General features: G+C 31.1%; 2 protein-coding genes across 6 annotated transcripts; one reads left to right on the top strand and one right to left on the bottom strand.

Moving 5' to 3' along the window:
- The first annotated feature begins 2,580 nt into the window (after nucleotides 1–2,580).
- On the top strand, nucleotides 2,581–6,475 carry LOC107858975 (transcription termination factor MTEF18, mitochondrial). 5 transcript variants are annotated; one of them, XR_007052220.1, is made up of 3 exons: nucleotides 2,581–4,593; nucleotides 4,931–5,021; nucleotides 5,906–6,475. XR_007052220.1 is itself a non-coding variant. In XM_047406624.1 (2 exons), the coding sequence occupies exons 1-2, from the start codon at nucleotides 2,945–2,947 to the stop codon at nucleotides 5,797–5,799; spliced, it is 1,656 nt and encodes a 551-aa protein (XP_047262580.1). In that variant the 5' UTR covers nucleotides 2,581–2,944; the 3' UTR covers nucleotides 5,800–6,475. The 5 variants fall into 5 exon arrangements, 2 of the variants coding, with proteins under 2 accessions (XP_047262580.1, XP_016559298.1); XR_007052219.1 differs by having other exon boundaries at nucleotides 5,871–6,475; XR_007052218.1 differs by having other exon boundaries at nucleotides 5,793–6,475.
- On the bottom strand, nucleotides 6,476–12,047 carry LOC107858976 (BTB/POZ domain and ankyrin repeat-containing protein NPR1). Its single transcript, XM_016703814.2, has 4 exons — nucleotides 10,882–12,047; nucleotides 9,389–10,130; nucleotides 8,544–8,720; nucleotides 6,476–6,969 (listed from the first exon to the last, which is right to left on the bottom strand). Exons 1-4 carry the CDS (start codon nucleotides 11,437–11,439, stop codon nucleotides 6,707–6,709), a joined length of 1,740 nt encoding a protein of 579 aa, XP_016559300.2. The 5' UTR covers nucleotides 11,440–12,047; the 3' UTR covers nucleotides 6,476–6,706.
- Between the last annotated feature and the right edge of the window lie 7,795 nt (nucleotides 12,048–19,842).

Genomic DNA, 19,842 nt, shown 5'->3' with positions numbered 1-19,842 from the left:
GACATTGAATGCCTTCGATAAATAGCTAAATCATTTCTAATAAGAACAAAGCTTCATGTGTTGGTCTGAAATATGATATGTTGCATACAATAACACTTGTATGCCTTAGACCAATAAATTAAATTATGATTATTTCTTCCCTCTCAATTGGTTCAAGGTCAGGAACCAACTATTCCATCTAATAGTATGATATGCAGTATACAATTAATAATATACCATGATGCACAAAGATGAATTCCTCAATGATGATGGGGGGTAAATGTTGGTTTTCCTAACATAAGGGGGAGATTATAAGTAGCTATGAAATATGTTAGGAATTATCATCGGATCCTCGTTCAAAAGATAATTCAAGTCAAATGTCGGAAGCATATGTTGACTCAAATTTAGTATTATATTTAAGCTACAAGTGATCCTATTTGCATTCTTAAAGGATAAAATCTATGCATGCATGAAGCGTGGTAGACTAATCGGTTTCAAATGAAATAATCCTTGAAATGATTAGGAGCAAATAATCATAATAAGAAGGCAATGTGTTCTTGAAGAGCCTACGACATAACACTTCATGAATCCTTATGAAAGGTTTAGGTACCTGAAAATAACGAAGTAATGAGATCTCAAAATGTTTATGTCACACTGTGAACGGATATGAAATGATATATCATCGATGATATATTTGATACAATATTGATGCAATATTGTAAAAGATTACGAGGATCTAAATTCTATGTTTATTTAAGCATGCTGGCGTAGAAATATTTACCAAGTGGAATGAAAGGATGCATCTTGATAAGTGTAAAACTTATTTGATTTGCAGTCCAGACACTTGAAAATGTAACATATGAAATGTTGAATATTGTCACTAAACAAAATTTAAATGAAAACTTTCTAAGGATTCAAAATGTTTGAAGCATATAAAAGTTTCTAGGAAACCTATTTAGAATCCTTATATTGTATAAGCTTATAACTTGAAAATTATTGAAACTCTTGGAGAGTTTTCAAAAGCAATAGAATATTTGCTTAAATGAGAAACATACATAATTGAATAAGGATTGATTCCGACCTCAATAAAAAAAATGAGGAACTCCTTTGTTATGAAGTATCATATCTTTTTGCAATTGGTGCACTAATGTATTTGCAAATACTACAAGGCATGACATAACCTTTTTCGGTCAATTTGTTAGCAAGATATAGTTTTGGTCCTACTAGGAGACATCGAAATGAGATAAAATATATGGGCTTATTTTACTCTAAAGATTATAGTCCCGATCTTGTTGGTTATGCTGATGTTGAGTACTTATCTGACCTGTATAAAGCTCGATCTCAAATAAGCTATTTATTTACATGTGGGGATACTGCTATATCTTGGAGATATACAAAACAGTCTATATAGACACTTCATTGAACCATGATGAGATAATAGTTATTCATGATGCTAGCCGAAAATGTATATGGTTGAGGTCCATGATACATCTCATTCGAGAAAAATGTCGTCTGAAATATGACAATGCACCCACAGTTTTATACATAGACAATGCAACATACATAGAACATCTTAATGGAGGATTCATCAAAGGAGATAGAACGAAGCACACCTCATCAAAGCTTTTCTATACACATGAGCTATAAAAGGAATGGTGATATTAACGTGCAACAGATTCATTCAAGTGATAATATGACTGATTTATTCACCAAGTTTCTTCCAACTACAACTTTCAAGAAGATGGTGCACAAGATTGGGATGCAAAGGCTCAAGGATGTTCTCATTAGGGAGAGTTAATACGCGTTGTACTCTTTTTTTCTTACGAGGTTTTGTCTCACTGGATTTTTCTTGTAAGGTTTTTAATGAGGCAACCTATATGCGTATTGTTAGAGATGTATATTTTTTTCCTTCACTAGATTTTTTTTTTCACTGGGTTTTTTCTAGTAAGATTTTAATGATGCACATTATCTATCAATTAGACATTCAGGGGGAGTGTTATAAATATACCATATATAGTGAATGTCTACTTTACCATATATAGTGAATACCTACTTTACCATATATTGTGTATGTCTATTGGTTTTTTCCTACAAATAAAAGAGTTTTGCTTCATTGTAATTCATCCCTCAAGAGAAATAAAGAAGTCTCTCTTCTCTCTCTACTCTTTTTCTTTATTCTTTATTATTTTATAACAGAAACAATTAGTTTAAGTATTAGTAAGGTGTCGTTTGGTTTGAAAATGGTTATCCCAAGATAACTAATACCGAGATTAGTTATCTCAAGATAACTTATCCCACCATGTATATGGGATAAGTTATCTCGAGTTAAATTAATTCCTCCAATCAAATAAAGAAAAATGCATTTTTTAATTTTATCTCGGGATAATTATTTATTCCGAAATAACCATTTTCAAACCAAACGACCCCTGAGAGTCAAAAGTAAAACGAGACGGGAGAGTATTTATTAAAGGGAGTTAAGTGTATAAATTTTAAACTATAAAGGGATATTTCCAACTGAACAATAATACATGGGCTTTCGTGTAACATAAAATAAAAGAAAAAACCGACAGAAGGAGCAGGAGGTTTGGGGGTATAGGGTGGGGTGGGGTGGGGTGGAGTGGCGTGGGGCTTGGAGTAGCGGGTTGGGTTTCCTTTTTCCTCCTCCCTTCTAGGGTTGTAGAATTCTCAACTACCTCTTTGTATCTAAGCTAAAACCCTATTATCCTCTTTGTATCTAAGCATTGTTGATTAAGGCACAAAGAAGCACCAATTACAATCAGAGGTATCAACAATTCCTTCAATTTCACTCTATTAGACTTGTAAAATCACCAAAAAAAAAAACCATCTTTTGCTGAACAATTGTACATTAATGTGATATCTTTAATGTATTTATGTAGAAAATGAATCACCCATGAAAGTTTCTTGGACTATTTGCATAGGCTAGAAATTATATATTCTATTTGAGATGTTAGTAATTCGGAGAGTCCGAAAAATTGTATCTTGGAAAATGATATCTCAGGTTAATCACTTATTTGTTTCTCCTATTACTGAAAAGGGTTCCACTTTGATTAGTCCCCAGAACTTTCAATCGTTGAATATTCGATGTTTTCGTAGTTCACATAATGTTAAGGTTTCAGTCCCTGAATTGACAACTCAGACACCTGTTTTTCCTGCTGTGAGTAAAATAACGCGGGTCGCAAGAACGGATGGACAAGCAGCTCTTTTTGATTACTTGCATTGTACTAGAGGTTTTAATTATATGGATGCTGAGCATATTAGCAAGAATTCACCTCATTTCCTTCAAAGTTTGTTGTCCAAGATTGATAATGATCAAGATGTAACAAGGGCATTGACCCGCTTCTTTAGATATTATCCGATTAATGAGTTTGAGCCGTTCTTGGAGAGCGTGGGGTTGAAACCGTCTGAGGTTACATCTATGCTTCCACGAGATTTGATGTTTTTGAGTGATGACCATGTCTTGCTTGATAATTATCATGTTCTTTGTTATTATGGCATCCCTCGCACTAAACTTGGGAAGATTTATAGGGATGCGACTGAGATATTTGGATATGAAGATGGAGTATTAGATATGAAATTGAAGGCTTATGAGAAACTGGGGTTGAGCAGATCAACAGTTATAAAGTTGGTGACTTCTTCCCCTACTCTTTTGCTTGGTGAGATGAACAGCGAACTTCTTCAGGTTCTTGAAAAATTGAAAATTTTAGGGTTTGAAAATGATTGGATGGGAGGATATTTATCCAACAGGCACTCCTACAGTTGGGGTAGAATGCTTAACACATTGCATTTTCTCAATGAAATAGGATATAGCGATGAAAAGATAGCGACTTTGTTTAAGATGAACCCTGCATTCTTATTTGAAGGCTCTGGGAAACGGATTTATGTATTGGTTGGGCAATTACTGAAGTTGGGTCTTAAAATGAATGACGTATACTCACTATTCTGTCAAAATCCTAATATTCTATCTCTGAAGTGTGCTAAAAATCTCTGGCATGCATTGTACTTCTTATTGGAGATTGGATTAGAGATCGATAACATTTCAAACATTGTATCTGCACATATACAACTTCTGGGTTCACATTCTCTGAAGGGACCAAAGACTGTTTTGAGGGGCTTCAAGGGTGACAAGTGTCGTTTATGTCAGACTGTAAAGGATGATCCTTTGAATTTATTTAGACTAGCTTCAAAATCAAAATTTAACGTGGATCAGATGACTTCCCAGAGCCCGGGAAAATTATTTGAGAAAACTACTTTCTTATTGAGATTAGGTTACTTAGAAAATACGGATGAGATGGCAAAAGCTTTGAAACAGTTCCGTGGACGGGGAGACCAATTGCAAGAGAGGTTTGATTGCCTAGTAAATGCTGGTTTGGACTGCAATGTTGTAATCAATATGATCAAACGAGCTCCAACGACGCTGAACCAGAGCAAAAATGTGATTGAGAAGAAAATTGATTTACTGAAAACATATTTAGGTTATCCCGTGGAGTCGATTGTATCATTTCCATCTTACCTCTGCTATGATGTGGACAGAGTCCATCGTCGGTTTTCAATGTATGCATGGCTGAAGCAAAAGGGTGCTGCAAAACCAACATTGTCAGTGAGCACTCTTCTTGCTTGTTCAGATACTCGCTTTGTAAAATATTTTGTTGACATACATCCTGAAGGTCCAGCAATGTGGGAAAGTTTAAAAAGTTCACTTCAATCAGCTAATTGATTTTCAATATCGATTTTGATGAATAAAGTGGCCATTTTTCTTAAGCTGTTTTTTTAGAAAAATGTATTTCTAATTGAATGTGCAGTGTTGTACCTTTTATTTTTTTTTTCGGTTAAGATTCTTAATACGTCTCTTGTTAGGGGACACAAATCACTCAATGATATTTTGAAGTTTCAGAAGGGGGGGATCACTTGGTTTTACTCTGCTTTCTTTCAGTTAAAGGACTTCTCATCCCGGTTGGTAGCTGCTACTCCCATCACAACTCCTCTTCATGCTTTAGACGAGCGGACTCTCGATATTTTGTTAGGTATCATGAACTGATTTCATATACAGAAGCTTGTGGTAAAATCTGTCTGTTACATATCTTTAGACTTGTAAAATAATATCCGACCTGCCATCCTTTTGATAAGCCTTGATGGATAGAATTAGTTGGTATGTGTTGGTGGGAGATAGTGGCCGCCTGGAGGATTAGTCGAGGTGCGGGCTAGTTGGCATGGGAATCAACAACAACATACCCAGTGTATTCCCGCATAGTGAGGTTTGGGGAGGGTAGAGTAGAGTGTACGCGGACCATACCACTACCTCAGGTGAAGTAGAGAAGTAGAGAGGCTGTCTCCGATAGACCCCCGGCTTAGTACGTGATTTTGGGAGGCAAGTCGTTAGACCTGTATAGGTTTGTCAATTCTCTCAATTTTCTTGTCTTTTTTTTTCCGGTCAAGTTTCTTATCCTGAGTAAGGTTCAAGAATCTTTCTCTCATGTGGGGGAGGGGATTCTCTTTAAGAACAAAGAAAGCAATCTATTCTGTTACTATCAGAATTTAGAAGTACACTTCTTCTTTTGCTTGTTTCTTTGTGTACTACATTTTCTGTCTGCTTCTGTTATTCTCTTTCTTCTGGTATGCCCCTGATTTTCACAACCATAGATTGTGGCATTTCCTGTTAAATATCAATTATCTCATTCTGAGTTGTGTTCCCTTTTCCCTAATCTTTATCCCAAATAATAAACTGTTCATGATGTATTGTTATGTAATTATGAAACAATATTGGTTTGGCCACAAAACTCCTTTGTCTTGAACAGGCCATGATTTGTGCGCCTGCGCTTTCTTTCTCAACATTACTATGTGTGGGTGGAATAATTTTGTGAACAAAATGCTAGATCACTTCTGCTCATATGCAAGTCTTGGTGGACAGAGTTACTTAGTACGTGTACTCGTGGGAGGTGGCAGATATCTGCTGGATTTGTACGCAAACGTGCTTGGACACCAGAGTTATAAAAACAATTCCAATGTGTCTCTTAATCAAATGTTAATTTCATTACTATGCATCAAGTTGGATTACACAAGGCTGCTATTGTTGTGTGCATGAAGTTGGTGCCAAATATGTAGAGCCCACGAATATGTTCACGTTCTGGGCATCTTTCAAATCACACAGATAATACAAGAGCTGAAATGCTTTGAATTTACCCATGGTAATGGCTGATAACTTTTTGCAAAACACCTACATGTAGTTTCTTACTTTTCAACTTATGTTTAAAAAAAAAAAGCGCATTTGTTGATGAACTTGTGAGATCATATTCTGACTTGAATAGAAAAGAAGATATAGGTGAGGCAAAATTAGTACCAAAATTTTTGTTTTTCAAGAATGTAACATGAAAATGATCTGCAACACAACATAAACACCATCTTCTGTGACAAGAAATGCCCATCTCATTCTCAAAAATGATGATCCAAATATCTCTACCTAGTTACAAAATACGGTAAATTCCCCATATACGTGAATCATTTCCACATCATTAATATTTCTACAATCGTGTTCTTATGCAACTTTATTTCTACTGTAAACAAGCAAGTTTAACAAGATGAACTATGAAAATGGTCAACGATAGAGCAGGCACTCTAATGAAGGTTTTACAAGGTAGGTGTTTCAAAGGCTATTATTCTTACATCCAAAACTGAGTTTACAAACAACTTGTAGGACAAAACCTAGTTACTATCATAGTTTCCTGACTTTGATACTTGTACCGTCTTTAAAAGAGGTGGAAGATGATGATGAAGACAAGCCAGAGCAATGAAGTCCAGCCTTGTCTTTGTTAAATGCCCTTTGAACATCATGTTTGAGCTCCTTAAATCGCCTCCTCTTGATCTTTTGTTCCTCTGGAGTGCCCTTCTCAAGGAAAAATAAGTCGGGCAAGTCATCCTCCATAAACTTATCCAGAACTTGAGAGCAATGAGGAAAATAGCGTCTGCCAAGCTCAACTGCAACCATGAAATCAGAACCGGTTTAGAATAACGAGAAGAGGAACTTGAAAATATCGTTCTGAAATTCTCAATTCATAATGGAACCTTTATGTGCAAACAATCCTGCTGAAGGAACAGTTAGCTGTAAAGAAAGGGAAAAGCTCAACTAAGTCATATGCCAACTTTCCAGCAACATTCAGTAGTAAACTGGAAGGTTGGGGAAATCAGTGATATGCCAGACTTAAATGACCAAGGTACTCAAAGTTCAAGACATGATGCCATGTATAAAAAAGACAACAAACTAAGGATCTGCACTTGAAAAGTGAGGTGTAGACTAGTCCAAGAAACCCTCAACCTCTAACCAAAGAGGTTGGGGGTTTAAGACAACCACGGGAGCACCACCCATGACTCCTGGACAGAGAGTGTCTAAGGGTGCGGAGGGGTGGGGATTACCGTATAGAGAAAATATAATGAGCTGATGTGGCCTATTGGTCAATGAAGTGGGTTGAAAACCCGAGTCTCGGGTTCAAATCTCAGCACAAACAAAAAAAAAACTAGGTCTTCCATTCGGCCTAGCCTTGATGGATAGAGTTACCTGATTTGTTGCTAGTGGGAGGTGGTACGTATTTCGTGGATTTACTCCAGGTGCGTGAAAGCTTGTCCCGGACAGCACGGTTATCAAAAATAAAAAATAAAGAAATAATGAGCTTGTTATATCTTGTTGATTCTTCTCTAAAGAAAACCATGTACCTATTTCACTTTTTTTTCCCTTTTTCTTCACACTGCCTAGAAACTAGGAAAGGGAAGATAAGAGAAATGAACACGTTTGGGAATAAGAGACACCAGTTGGTCCAAATAAAAACTTTCATCCGTCTCTTTTTACTATCTGTCCTAAAACGAACAACAGAAGGGAAGATTTTACACCTTTGAGGATAAAGAGGTCCAAACTAATGATCACCTATATAGACAACTACAAACCTGGTGTTTCCCTTCTTGCTGCTTCTTAACTGTAAATGTCAAGGGAGGGAACGGACCAACAGTAAGAGATGGACAATTTTGCGAGACTACAGAAGAAATGACTTGAAGTAGGATAAGAAGTCGTTACTCGCCATATTTTGGTCAAAGATATTACAGTTTGAAGTCTGAATTTCCACTTTATATAATCATACTTACAGGCATGACACGTACATGCTGCCAGTTATAATTTTATATATATAGTCGTTCTTTCAAGTCAGAAGGGTATTTAATGAAAAAGAAAATTGCATATAAAGTGACATACTAAAGTCATGTCGAAGGTTGGCAAAATCCTTCACACATGCACATATTAATTATTCTATTATCCTGGACATTTCGGGGATTTAACATCAATTGTTAATGCTAGAGAATAAACCAAAAGTAGTTTTCATTCTTTGTTTTTCCTTCTTTTCCTCTTTTGGGAGAAAAGGAGGGAGGAAGCAGAAAATGGGTTCAGGTCTAGATGCTCTTAATGTCAATTAATAGCTACTGATTAGATAATGATGCAAGTAGAAATAAATAGGTAATCTGGTGCATGTAAGACGAGCTTAATCAATAAACTGTCTATCAGTGGATACCTGTCTTTGAGAGTCTCTCTTTTTGCATTAAGGGTGTCTCATTCAGATCAACCTCCCTCAAGTTTCCAGATGAACCTTTGGATGTCAAATGGTCCGCAAATTCAGCTGTTGTCTCAGCATTTGCAATTTCCATGGCTAGTTTGGCTTCAAGAGGGAACAATAACCGTGCGAATGCCACTGTAAAACAAAAGCCAACACAAAATAACTTGTTGAGTGGTATAGATTCATCAGAATTGAATGAAGAAACCAAGTCAATTTTGACAGAATAGATATTGTACTAAACAGATGCAAACATTGGTAAATGATAACATCCTGGCTATCTTCCAAGTCATCTTATAATGAAGAAGTTACTCGGGTGTGTGTGTGTGTGTGCGTGTATGTTAACGTTTTTTTTTTCTTTGGACTGGATTAGTCTACCCTAAATTCCCTCATACTATCAGTGTGGTATTAACTGGTATTGTGACCAGCGTCATTGTCCAAAAAATGATAACACTGTAGTTCATGTACCAAAACTTGGAGGTGAGCGTCTACTAATCGACAGCATATCCTGGTGCAAATAGACCAGCACATTACCATGCTTTCAACATTAACAGTTAAGGTTTCCTCACAAATTCAGTGTATATTCTCTTCGGAGTTTTCCAGATTTGAAATCATGAACTAATCATACAAAATGATTAAATCTTAGTTACACAACTATTATAAATGAACAAAGTCCAGTAGGACCACTAATCTTGCTTAGTGTGAATTTCCAACAAAGAAGTTTAGCTTCCAGAACTCGAAGACTAGTAGTTGCTTGGGCCTTGATTGGTAAAAAGTGGAAAACCCAAGCGTATTATAAAAGGTACCTCTGTTTTCCAGGTAGAGCAGTTTCATGGGCAGATCATCGGCCAACATGGGTAAGGCATCTCCTGCCATTGGGTTGCGACGCATCTCTCTCTCCAAAACATCAATACATACCCGATCTTTGTTTGCTTCCTGGCCTTGTTCGGTTTTGGCATGGTACTCCTTAGGCCTAGTCAGCCTCCTACAGATATTAACAGCACTCTGCCCATCCAATGTAATCTCCGATGCATGAGCTCCCTTAGTCAAAAGTGATACAATAATTGATGGTTCCTTACGCATGGCAGCAATGTGAAGCACAGTGTAACCACGTGTATTTCGAAGGTTGACATTAGCAACACCCAGTCCAAGAACCTCTGTAACAACCTTGGGATCACAATATGCAACAGCATAATGAAGAGCATAGGCTTCATCTAAACTTATGTCAGACTCGTTAAGTAGAAGCTTGACAAGTTCAACATCATCCGAATCCAATGCCCTGTATATCCTATTTTTTCTCTTTTCATGCAAGGGATCCATGGGTAGAACCTTGCTTTCATCACCCTGACATTTCAGCCGCAAACACTTAATACTCTCTGCAACTTTAAAGGGAACCTCCTTCTCAATACATGTGCTTTCAAGATCTGATCGCGCTACTCTATCAACGCAATGAGTGAGAAGCTCGTCCAATTGGCAATGGAAAGCAACTCCAAGTATTGGGATAACATCTTCCACAAGAGCCTTCCCGACAAAATTGATAAGGCGTCGCTGCAATTATACAAGCTAGTGTTAGCAGACTGTTCTCTTGGTTGCTGCTAAAAAAGCTCTACATATTTTTTACAAATGCATAAACTCGAAGCAGCCTTAGATTACGTGCCCTCAATATACATTGTGTTTATTAAACATTAGACAGATTTGAAAAGGTTACCACAGAGACCACTACCCTCAAAACTTAAACTAACAATGATATCCGACTGCCTAAAGCACAATTATTAAATATGCAAGCTAAACTCAAAGATACCAACACAGACGAATCAAATTTATTGCATAATAACATCAAGTGAGTTCCAAATGTTATATCCATCGATGAGTTGGAGATATTTCATGTAAACTCGACAAGGTCCTATTGCAATGAGTAACTTTTTCTGTTTAAAAAAAACTTAGAACTACTTTTCTCCGAGCAAACAATATTAACTGAAAAGAATATCATGACGAGAGTAGCGACTAAAGTATGAGCAAATGAATGGATTTCGATTCACACCACAATGGTCTTGCCGTGTATGTCACTTCAATATGATTAATGTATTGAATTTTTCTTTCTTTGACAGTTTACCATCAGTTTAGAAGTAAAAATCATTTCAAATCAAAAACTTACATCGAGATTTCATAATATATCTAATTATCGTCATCGAGCTAAAAGCCTATAACCTTTTGCATTTGTCCTTGTTAGCTTGAATCACAATGAACACTACAAACCCACTTGAAATGTATATTAATCAGCAGAAAGGATGTTACCAACCAGAAAAAGTGACCCTAGCTCTGGAACCTGAAACACGTAAGAGGCATACATCAACTCGACATGAAAATTGATAGCTGGGCTGCAAGAATCATGGGCACATAAAGGGTCCACACATGTTGATGCCTCTGGAGGGAACTGCTTCAACTTCCCCGAGTACAAATAGCTTAAAAAAGTACGAAAAGCTTCATATCCAACCTTACCATAAGGCAAAATATCGATCATAGAATAACTTGGCTTACCTTCCTTTCCACAATTCCCCTTTTCTTTCCTAAAAAGATCCCGGAAAAAATTACTCCTGCCAGCTAATATACAACGATGAACACCAACTGAAACACCCTCAACAACAATCTCAGCATCACTAAAATCAGTACTGGAATCCAACAAGAGTTGCTCTAAATTATTACTGAGTTTACTCAAGCTGATGATTTCATAACTACTCCCTGTCTCAGTGCCACCACAGGCACATGTGTTTTGGCCAATGTCAATCGACCCACCATTCGATGTGTTGGAAGTTGAAGTAAAGCTTATAGATGATGATGGTTCAGCAGAATTTGCCATTTCACAATTGTATAGGCCAAAAAATACACAAAATTTATCTACATCTAAGATAATCAATCTCCAGAAAATCAAAAGTTGTTATCCAAAGTACAATATTCTCTATGCAGAAAAACAACCTCTCCAAAACCTTAATCAACCATCAATAAAGTTTGACCAAAACTACAACTAAGATCAAGAAAATAAGCAAATTCCAAACTACAACTCAAATCCTCCCTTTAACTAAACTGCAATTTCACCGTATAAATTGTACTATCCTTTTTCTCAAGAATACAACATGCAAATATTCAAGAGCTTGATCACAACTTACCCAAATGAAAATTCAACCAGCTTTCACATTAAGTCAACATAACTGGCAAATTTTGCAACAATAACCTTCAACTCGTTATCACAACTTAATCAAATGGTATAGAATTCACCTCAGTCAAGGACAACCAAAAAAAATTTCCAATAACTTCTTGTTTTTTTTTGGTTCAAGCTAAGATAAGATCAGATGAAAAACCAGAAAAGATAAAAAGGGGGTTAGAATTCAAGAAAATTTTGTGTTGGGTTACTTTAAGTTTAAGGAGACAAGGGAGTGGACCCATGTGTCTCAACGAAGTTTCGTAAAAGGCGGAAAGAGTATACACTTGAAATTTCTATTATATTTGGTCCTTTCATCATAATTACATATGATGTCTTAATATATAATAATTTTATTATTTCATCATAATAATTTAAATATTTAATATATTTTATTAATTTATATTAATTAATTATAGTTATATATTAAATTTTTACTTATTTATAATGTTCAAAATTAATTTATTACCATAAATTACAATAACTAATAATTTAAAATATTTAAAAGAAATACAAAAATTTTATTGACTCCTATCAAAAAAATCCTCTACTCCCACTTAATTACATGTCCCAATATATAATAATTCCATTATTTCATCATAATAATTTAAATATTTAATATATTCTATTAATTTATATTAATTAACTATAACTACATATTGGAAGTAAATTTTTTTTATTTATTTAATTAGCTATCATGTTCAAAACTAATTTGTTACCACATATAGAAATTTTATCGACTCCCATTATTTTAGCAATTCCACATAAATTGAGATAAAAAAAGTGTTGCAAATCATAATAATTAACAATTTAAAATATTTAAAAGATATATAAAAATTTTAGTTGACTCTTAAAATTGTATCGAAGCCACATAAATTGGGACACAAGGAGTAAATATATTATTTGATAATTACGTAAAAATTATTATAAATCACAATAATTAACAAGTTAAAATACTTTTTTTAAAAATAGATAAAAGTTTTATTCAACTCTCAAAATTTTATCGGTGCAGCATAAATCATGACAAAATAAAAAATTATATCAATTAATTGCAACTAAATATTTAAAGTAAATCAATTTTATTATTTTAATTGACTTTTATATAGAAAATTAATCTTTTTATTTATTTATTTTAGTAAATTTAAATTTTAAAATTATTTTTTTCTTATATAGAAATATTAAAATTTAAAATTAACTTTAAATTTTTAAAGTAAGAAATTAATAAATTTAATAAAATAAATTTCTAATGAATATTTTCTTAGAATTTGTGTTGAGTCAATATGTATCAAGTTAATATATATATATATATAGTAAAATTTTATTATTGTGAAAGATAAATATAATGCACTATTCAATAATGTTTAATAATACCATATTTTGCATATGCAAATATAGCATTTCGTATTTAATTAATATACTATTTCGGTGAATTATAGATGACTACTATTGGATATGATAAAATTATATTAATTTTTATAGTAATAACATAATCAGTCGGTCTTAATTAATTATTATGAGTCATCTAGGTATTAAGTAAATAAATAATATTTCATGAAAAATAAAATAGACATAAAATGTGAAATTAACTCTCAATATTTTAAATTAAATTTTCGTCTTTCGAACAATGATTTCACTCCTTATTATAAGTCATTTATGTATTAGAAAAATAAGAATAATAAAATGATATGTCAACATAAAATATTTGATTTACTATCAAACTTATATTAGTGCCACATAAATTGGGACGAGACAGAAGAAGATATAAAGCAACATCTATTATTTGAAAATGAAATAAAAAGTACTGTAAATAACAATAATTAACAATTTTTCAAAAAAAATTGACTGATTTCTGCTTCAGTTGTGATTTTACTATATTACCCCTAATTAATTATTATGATCATTTAAGCATTGTGTCAAATAAATTGAGATAGAAAAAATATTATAAATCACAATGATAAAAAATTTAAATTATTTAAAAAATATAATTGGCTATTGTCGACACAAAACACTAGACAAGGAGAGTAACATATATTATTCAAAAATTACATAAAAATTATAATAAATTACAATTGTAAACAACTTAAAATATCTAAAAAAAAAAATTAATATGTTATATATTTCAAAAAAAATTACATGACAAATACTAGAAATCACAATAATCAACAACTTAAAAAATTTAAAAGATATAAAATATTTGGTCCGCTTTTGAAATTATATTAGTGCCACTGAAATTGGAATAGAAGAAAAATGTTATAAATCACAATAATTAAAAACTTAAATTGTTTTTAAAATATAATTGACTATCAATGCCACAAAAAATTGGACAAGAAAAATAACGTATATTAATTTGAAAAATATATAAAAAAAATATTATAAATTACAATAGTTAATGACTTAAATTATCTAAATACATATTAAAATAACATATGTTGAATTCATGCTAGATTTCGGATGAATTCTAGAAAACATATGCAATTTTTTTATTAAAAACTTTTATTTAAATATATCAAGATTAAAAAAACAAATAAATATTTTAATGTTGGGCTCATGGTGACACAGATCATGCTTGTCTAGTAGTATGTAGAAGAAAAGGTGACGTAAGTGTTTTCTCTCAAACAAAAAAATTGAAAATTTCTAAATTATTTTATTAAGTACAAAAACTTTTTTTAATTAAATTCTTTAAATGATATTTTTAAGAATAATTTTTAAAAAATGTCCGCATAAATTGAGATAAATAAATTATTTTTTCAAATTATGCATAAGAAACCAATATTCATGATTGTGATAAAGACTCCGGTCCCGATTTATTGCTATATCTCATTATTTGGTTTGACCCGATTGTTTTCTTTTTTCATTTGTTTTGTTTAATTAATTTTAGAAATCATTTAATATTACATTACTTTTGCCTACTATGATTGCCAAAATAATAGAAATGAGATATTTGACCCGACCCGAATTAGTATATGATACTGGACCCGTTTGGTGTTAGGTGTGATATATGAGGTGTCGGTAAGAGGGTGAAGTGGTTAAGCTGACGCTGCATATGCTGTCACCACCCTTTGTTGGGCCCACAACACGTCATTGGTTGCGTAATCTTCTTTATGTTTTATTGTTTTATTTATTTTAATTTAAAACTTTCTTTTTTAAGACAAAGAAAAGAAACTTATTACATAGTGGAATTAAGAATCTTGACTTTGTATTGAGAGTGGCTATTGATGATTGCTTTTTTTTTTTTTTTTCTTATTACACTTTTGACTTATATACTTCCTCCGTTTAAAAAATAAAATAACCTACTTGTTTTTTTTTAATTTCAAAAAGAATGATCTCTTTTCTTTTTTGGTAATACTTTAATTTTAACTTTCCACATGATATATTTAGAAACACAAAATTAAAGAACATTTTAGTACATTTAACACAACTTTAATTTAAGACCACAAAATTCAAATATCTTCTTTATTTTCTTAAACTTTGTGTTAAGTCAAAATAAATCATTCTTTTTAAAATGGAGAAAATATATACATATATATAGAGAGATGTGTATATATATACATATAAATTTAAATTTATGAGTTCTAAATTCTATAATAATGATTTAAATGTTAATAATGAAGTTGAAAATTTAAAATTATATATATAGATTAATTTTATGTTTCTTCTGTCTCAAATTATACAAGTCAGTTTGAATGGACATGAAGTTTAAGGAAAAAAAAATTAAATTTGTGGTCTAAATTATTATGTCCGTAAATTATTTCATTAAAAGTAAAAAGAAAAAATCAAAATTAAATTATTATAAGTTGAGATACATGAATGATAAAAAAAATACATCATTTAAGATAAATTTATTAGATTCAACTGCTCCGTCCAAAGTAGTTGTTTGCCGTCTTCATTTTTGATTTACTTTAGCAAAATTATGACATCTTCTCTTTAGCCATCAAAGTGACAGGTCTTTGTCATGAGGATATCAAAAATTTGCATGCAAAAAGAAAATAAATAATTAGAGCTAAGTCTCTATGGTCTTATTCAGATATGAGTGGAAACTTTCGCCTTCTACCAAAAAATTAAAAAAAAGGACGAAACTTTGGCTTGAAAATTTTGTGAATAGAAATTTTTACCTGTTTTTATCTCCCTATTATTATGCAAAATGTCATGATAATTCTTTATATGTTATTGTGCTTTCTTTTAAATATAATATTATCTTTTTTTTTTTTGGGTATTGATGAAATTTGCATGTTTCTTAATTTCGATTTATGAAATTTCTCTAGATAAGTAGAAATGTTATTATTGTTATTGTAATGTTTCATGCTATAAACTTCAAATTATATGTTGTAAAATGTTTGTAATATTGTTATAGTGTTTACATAATTTAATTAGTGAAATTTATATCATTACATAATGTTTTTTTCTTTTTGATAAATAAACATTTTATATTTATCACCAAAAGTGTGCACAATGACAAAGTTACATCATATAGGCATCACACCTTGCTGTCTAAAGTAGAAAAGGATAACTCTAGTCTAGCCTAAACAACACAACCAACTAATCAAAATATCAAATTAAAATCAAACACTACTCTTACTCTTATCGTTTGGTTTGAGGTATAAGTAATTCTTTGAATAAGTAATTTTGGGATAAAATAAAGATCAATTTATTCCATATTTGGTTGAAGGGATTAATCAATAGTGGATAAAATATTCCATCATTTACATCATAGCGATGGAATAACTTATCCCATATACATGATGGAATAAGTTATCTCGGATAATCTCGGGATAACTAATCCCAATATTAGTTATCCCGAGATAACAATTTCCCAACCAAACGATTGTTGCAGGTAACTAGTGACTGATGCATTTTGCTACAGCCTCCCAATCTCTATTGGTCTTCTCAAAAATTCTCTAATTTCTCTCTATTTATAAGGCGTAAACCACCTCAACATATACCATTTTAAATACTTGAGCTCTACAAGATTTGCCTTTTGCATTGAGAATACTCCCGTTCATGTACTGATCCCAATTTGTAAACTTTGATAATTTTGCCATTCAATCAGTATATGATTCTTTCCCACAACCATTTTGCAGCCTCACATATTACATAATGTTGATCATTGTCATTTGATTTTTTCAAAAAAATTTCTCTACTTTTGAGGTTGAGTAAACTTCTAATAACATTCTATTCTTTCTCATACCTCATTTTGTGACTACCTAGTATGTTATTACTGATGTGGTAGATATTTAATTTGTTTAATAGTGTATCAAATTAAGATTGTTTATTATACGGGTCAAAATATTAAATTTGCTCCTGAACTATTCAAAATAGAATAAATTTGTTTTTCATTAATAGTTAGTCAAATATATCCTCAACATTGTTAAAGTAGCTAAATTAGTCCTTATTTTCAAATTGTATAAACTTAGCGCCCGATAATACCACATGCCTACCATTACTCATTCTTTTAGACGGAAAGTAAATTTCAACTTCTTGTATAGATTTAGAAGAAAATTAGTTTACGTACCCGCGCGATGTGCGAAATATTTCTTTTTTAAGAATATCGTTAAAAAAATACTAACTTATTCTTTTGAACTAATAAACTGTTTGAAATTTTTAATTATATCATATTAACATATTTTAAATTGATTATAGAATACTAAAAATAATTGTTAATAGTGAAATTACTAATCATAGTCGCAATTATTTTAGATGTTGTTATGAAAAGAATGAAATTACTATTCTTATATAACTATGTTTTGTTGCTGATTTCGGTCTATCGATTCAAAATCAATAACTAACTGGACTAAAAGTAATTAAGTTCTCTAATTCAAATTTTTTTATGTCAAATTTAAAAATTTACCACTCTTAATTTAAAATTATGCACATACAATTTATAATATTGCTCATTACAAAAGAATATATAAAACTTTGTTTCTACCGTTACCTCCGCCCCACTCACCCACCCACCCACCAAAATTTATCTCCACCATTCCGCTTTAGCCCCGCACTCTATTTCTACTCCGTAAAACTCCTACTCAAACTATATCAATAAATTTAAGATAAAGTATGAAACAACAACAACAACAACAACAACAAACCCAGTGTATTCCCACCTAGTGGGGTCTGGGGGGTAAGATGTACGCAGTCCATACTTCTACCTCTGATGAAGTAGAAAGATGATTTAAAATTCTTTCAAAAATATAATTTTAAATATGAGATTTGATTACTCTTCCTATGGCTCTTCAAGCACTTCAAATTATTTGATCATAGTTTTAATTTAAAATATTATACAATTTATTAAATGATGTGAAAGCAAATTTTTCTAATTAAATTTGTTTGTCCTATAATTTATCTTTAGGTGACTTTTCATTGTTTATTCTATAATTTATATTTAGGTATGTAACTGTGATTAAAAAAATAATTAATCTTAATAATAAATAATATAAAAAATTAAAAGGCTAAATAAGCATGACAACATACCTTGATAGTTATTTATTTATAGAAATTTGATGAGCAATATTACCTATAACTTTTTTAATCACTTTCGTAAATAGCATTAAAAAATATAAATTAAACATAATTCACAAAGACTTTTGATTAAAATATTAACACTTTTTTAAATGTGTTTTTGAATTAGATGACAAACAATATTCATTTTGGCAGCAAGAAATCGCGTAATTGATAAAGAATAGATACCTAATAATTATTTTTAAAAAATTTTAAGCTCATTTAAAGGTGAACAATTATATAAAATATAAAAAGAAAGTAAACATTTAGAAACATTCATAAACGCACAACAATTTTCAAATAAAGTAAAAAAAAGATATAAAAACTTGTATTTTGTTGTTACAAATAAAAAGTCTATTTTTTTTTTTTTTGGTGCAAATTTGTGTATAAAATAGATAGGTATTCTTGTCTTTAATACAACTCATACAAAAGGTATATTTGAAGTTTAGAACTCCCACAAAATAATAGAATTTTGTAACCACATTATTTAGTATTAAATATAAATTGTCAATGTTAAGCTTTCAATTAATTTTTTAAAATCATTTCAATATAAAAGTTTTGTTGATTAACTCAAATTTAAATATAGATATATTTTAAGGTTAAAGTTTTCAAGAACGAAAGAGAATATTTTAAACATAATTCATTAAATAAAATAAAGAAGTGAAACTTTTTGAGATTATAGGATCTTATTATTTCTATTGAATTTATATAGCTTCTAATTTAATTCAGAACATAAAAGGATACTATTACTATTATTATGTTATGGCAATGTTCATCTTACATCATAATAGTCTAAACTAATTCACATAATATAATATAAAAGCATGCATATGCGCACACACACACAAAAAAAAAGCTAAATCAACCAAGCCAAAGGTCAAAAATTTTATTATTGAAATTAATATATGACAAATGAAAAAATCGAGATTCAAGCAAATAACCTGAGCAATCACCAAAAAAAAAAAAAAGTGAGCAAATAAAATCTATTACTCTAATAAAAAAAATGAATAAAAATAAAAAAGAATTAGAATATATTTATATAATGATATCAAAGAAGAATAAGAGGAACTAATCATTTCTATAAATTTTTATATATGTAGAGACATCAAAATTAAAAGTAATTTTAAAAAATAAACAACAAACAAACCTTCGGTGTATGCACCAAAATAGTATAAAGAATGTAAAGAAAGATTAATTAGTACTTTTGTGGACGAAACTATCACGAAATATTCTCTCGAGATAATAAAATCTGAATTTGAAAATAATTGACAATAGATAGAGAAGAAGAAAGCTTATATGACATATGTGTCAGTGAAGGTAAGTATATATAAGAAGCTAGATATTCATGCATGCTAAAATTACGTTCAAATTCAAATTTGAATGCTGATAACAATTTGTTAAAAGGATAAGATTCTAAAATGTCATGATTATCTTATAATTTACATATTTTGGGTTTGCAAAAAAATATATTTCAAATTAATAAAATCAATTAGGAGTTTTCTATAATAAAAATAAATAAAATAAAAGAAATATTTAAAATTAATGATATTGATTCTAAAATAATAATATTAA

The sequence above is a fragment of the Capsicum annuum genome, chromosome 2, assembly GCF_002878395.1.
Source record: "Capsicum annuum cultivar UCD-10X-F1 chromosome 2, UCD10Xv1.1, whole genome shotgun sequence".
Lineage (NCBI taxonomy): Eukaryota > Viridiplantae > Streptophyta > Magnoliopsida > Solanales > Solanaceae > Capsicum > Capsicum annuum.
Note: the sequence above shows the minus strand (reverse complement) of the source record. Positions and strands in the feature narration are given on the sequence as shown.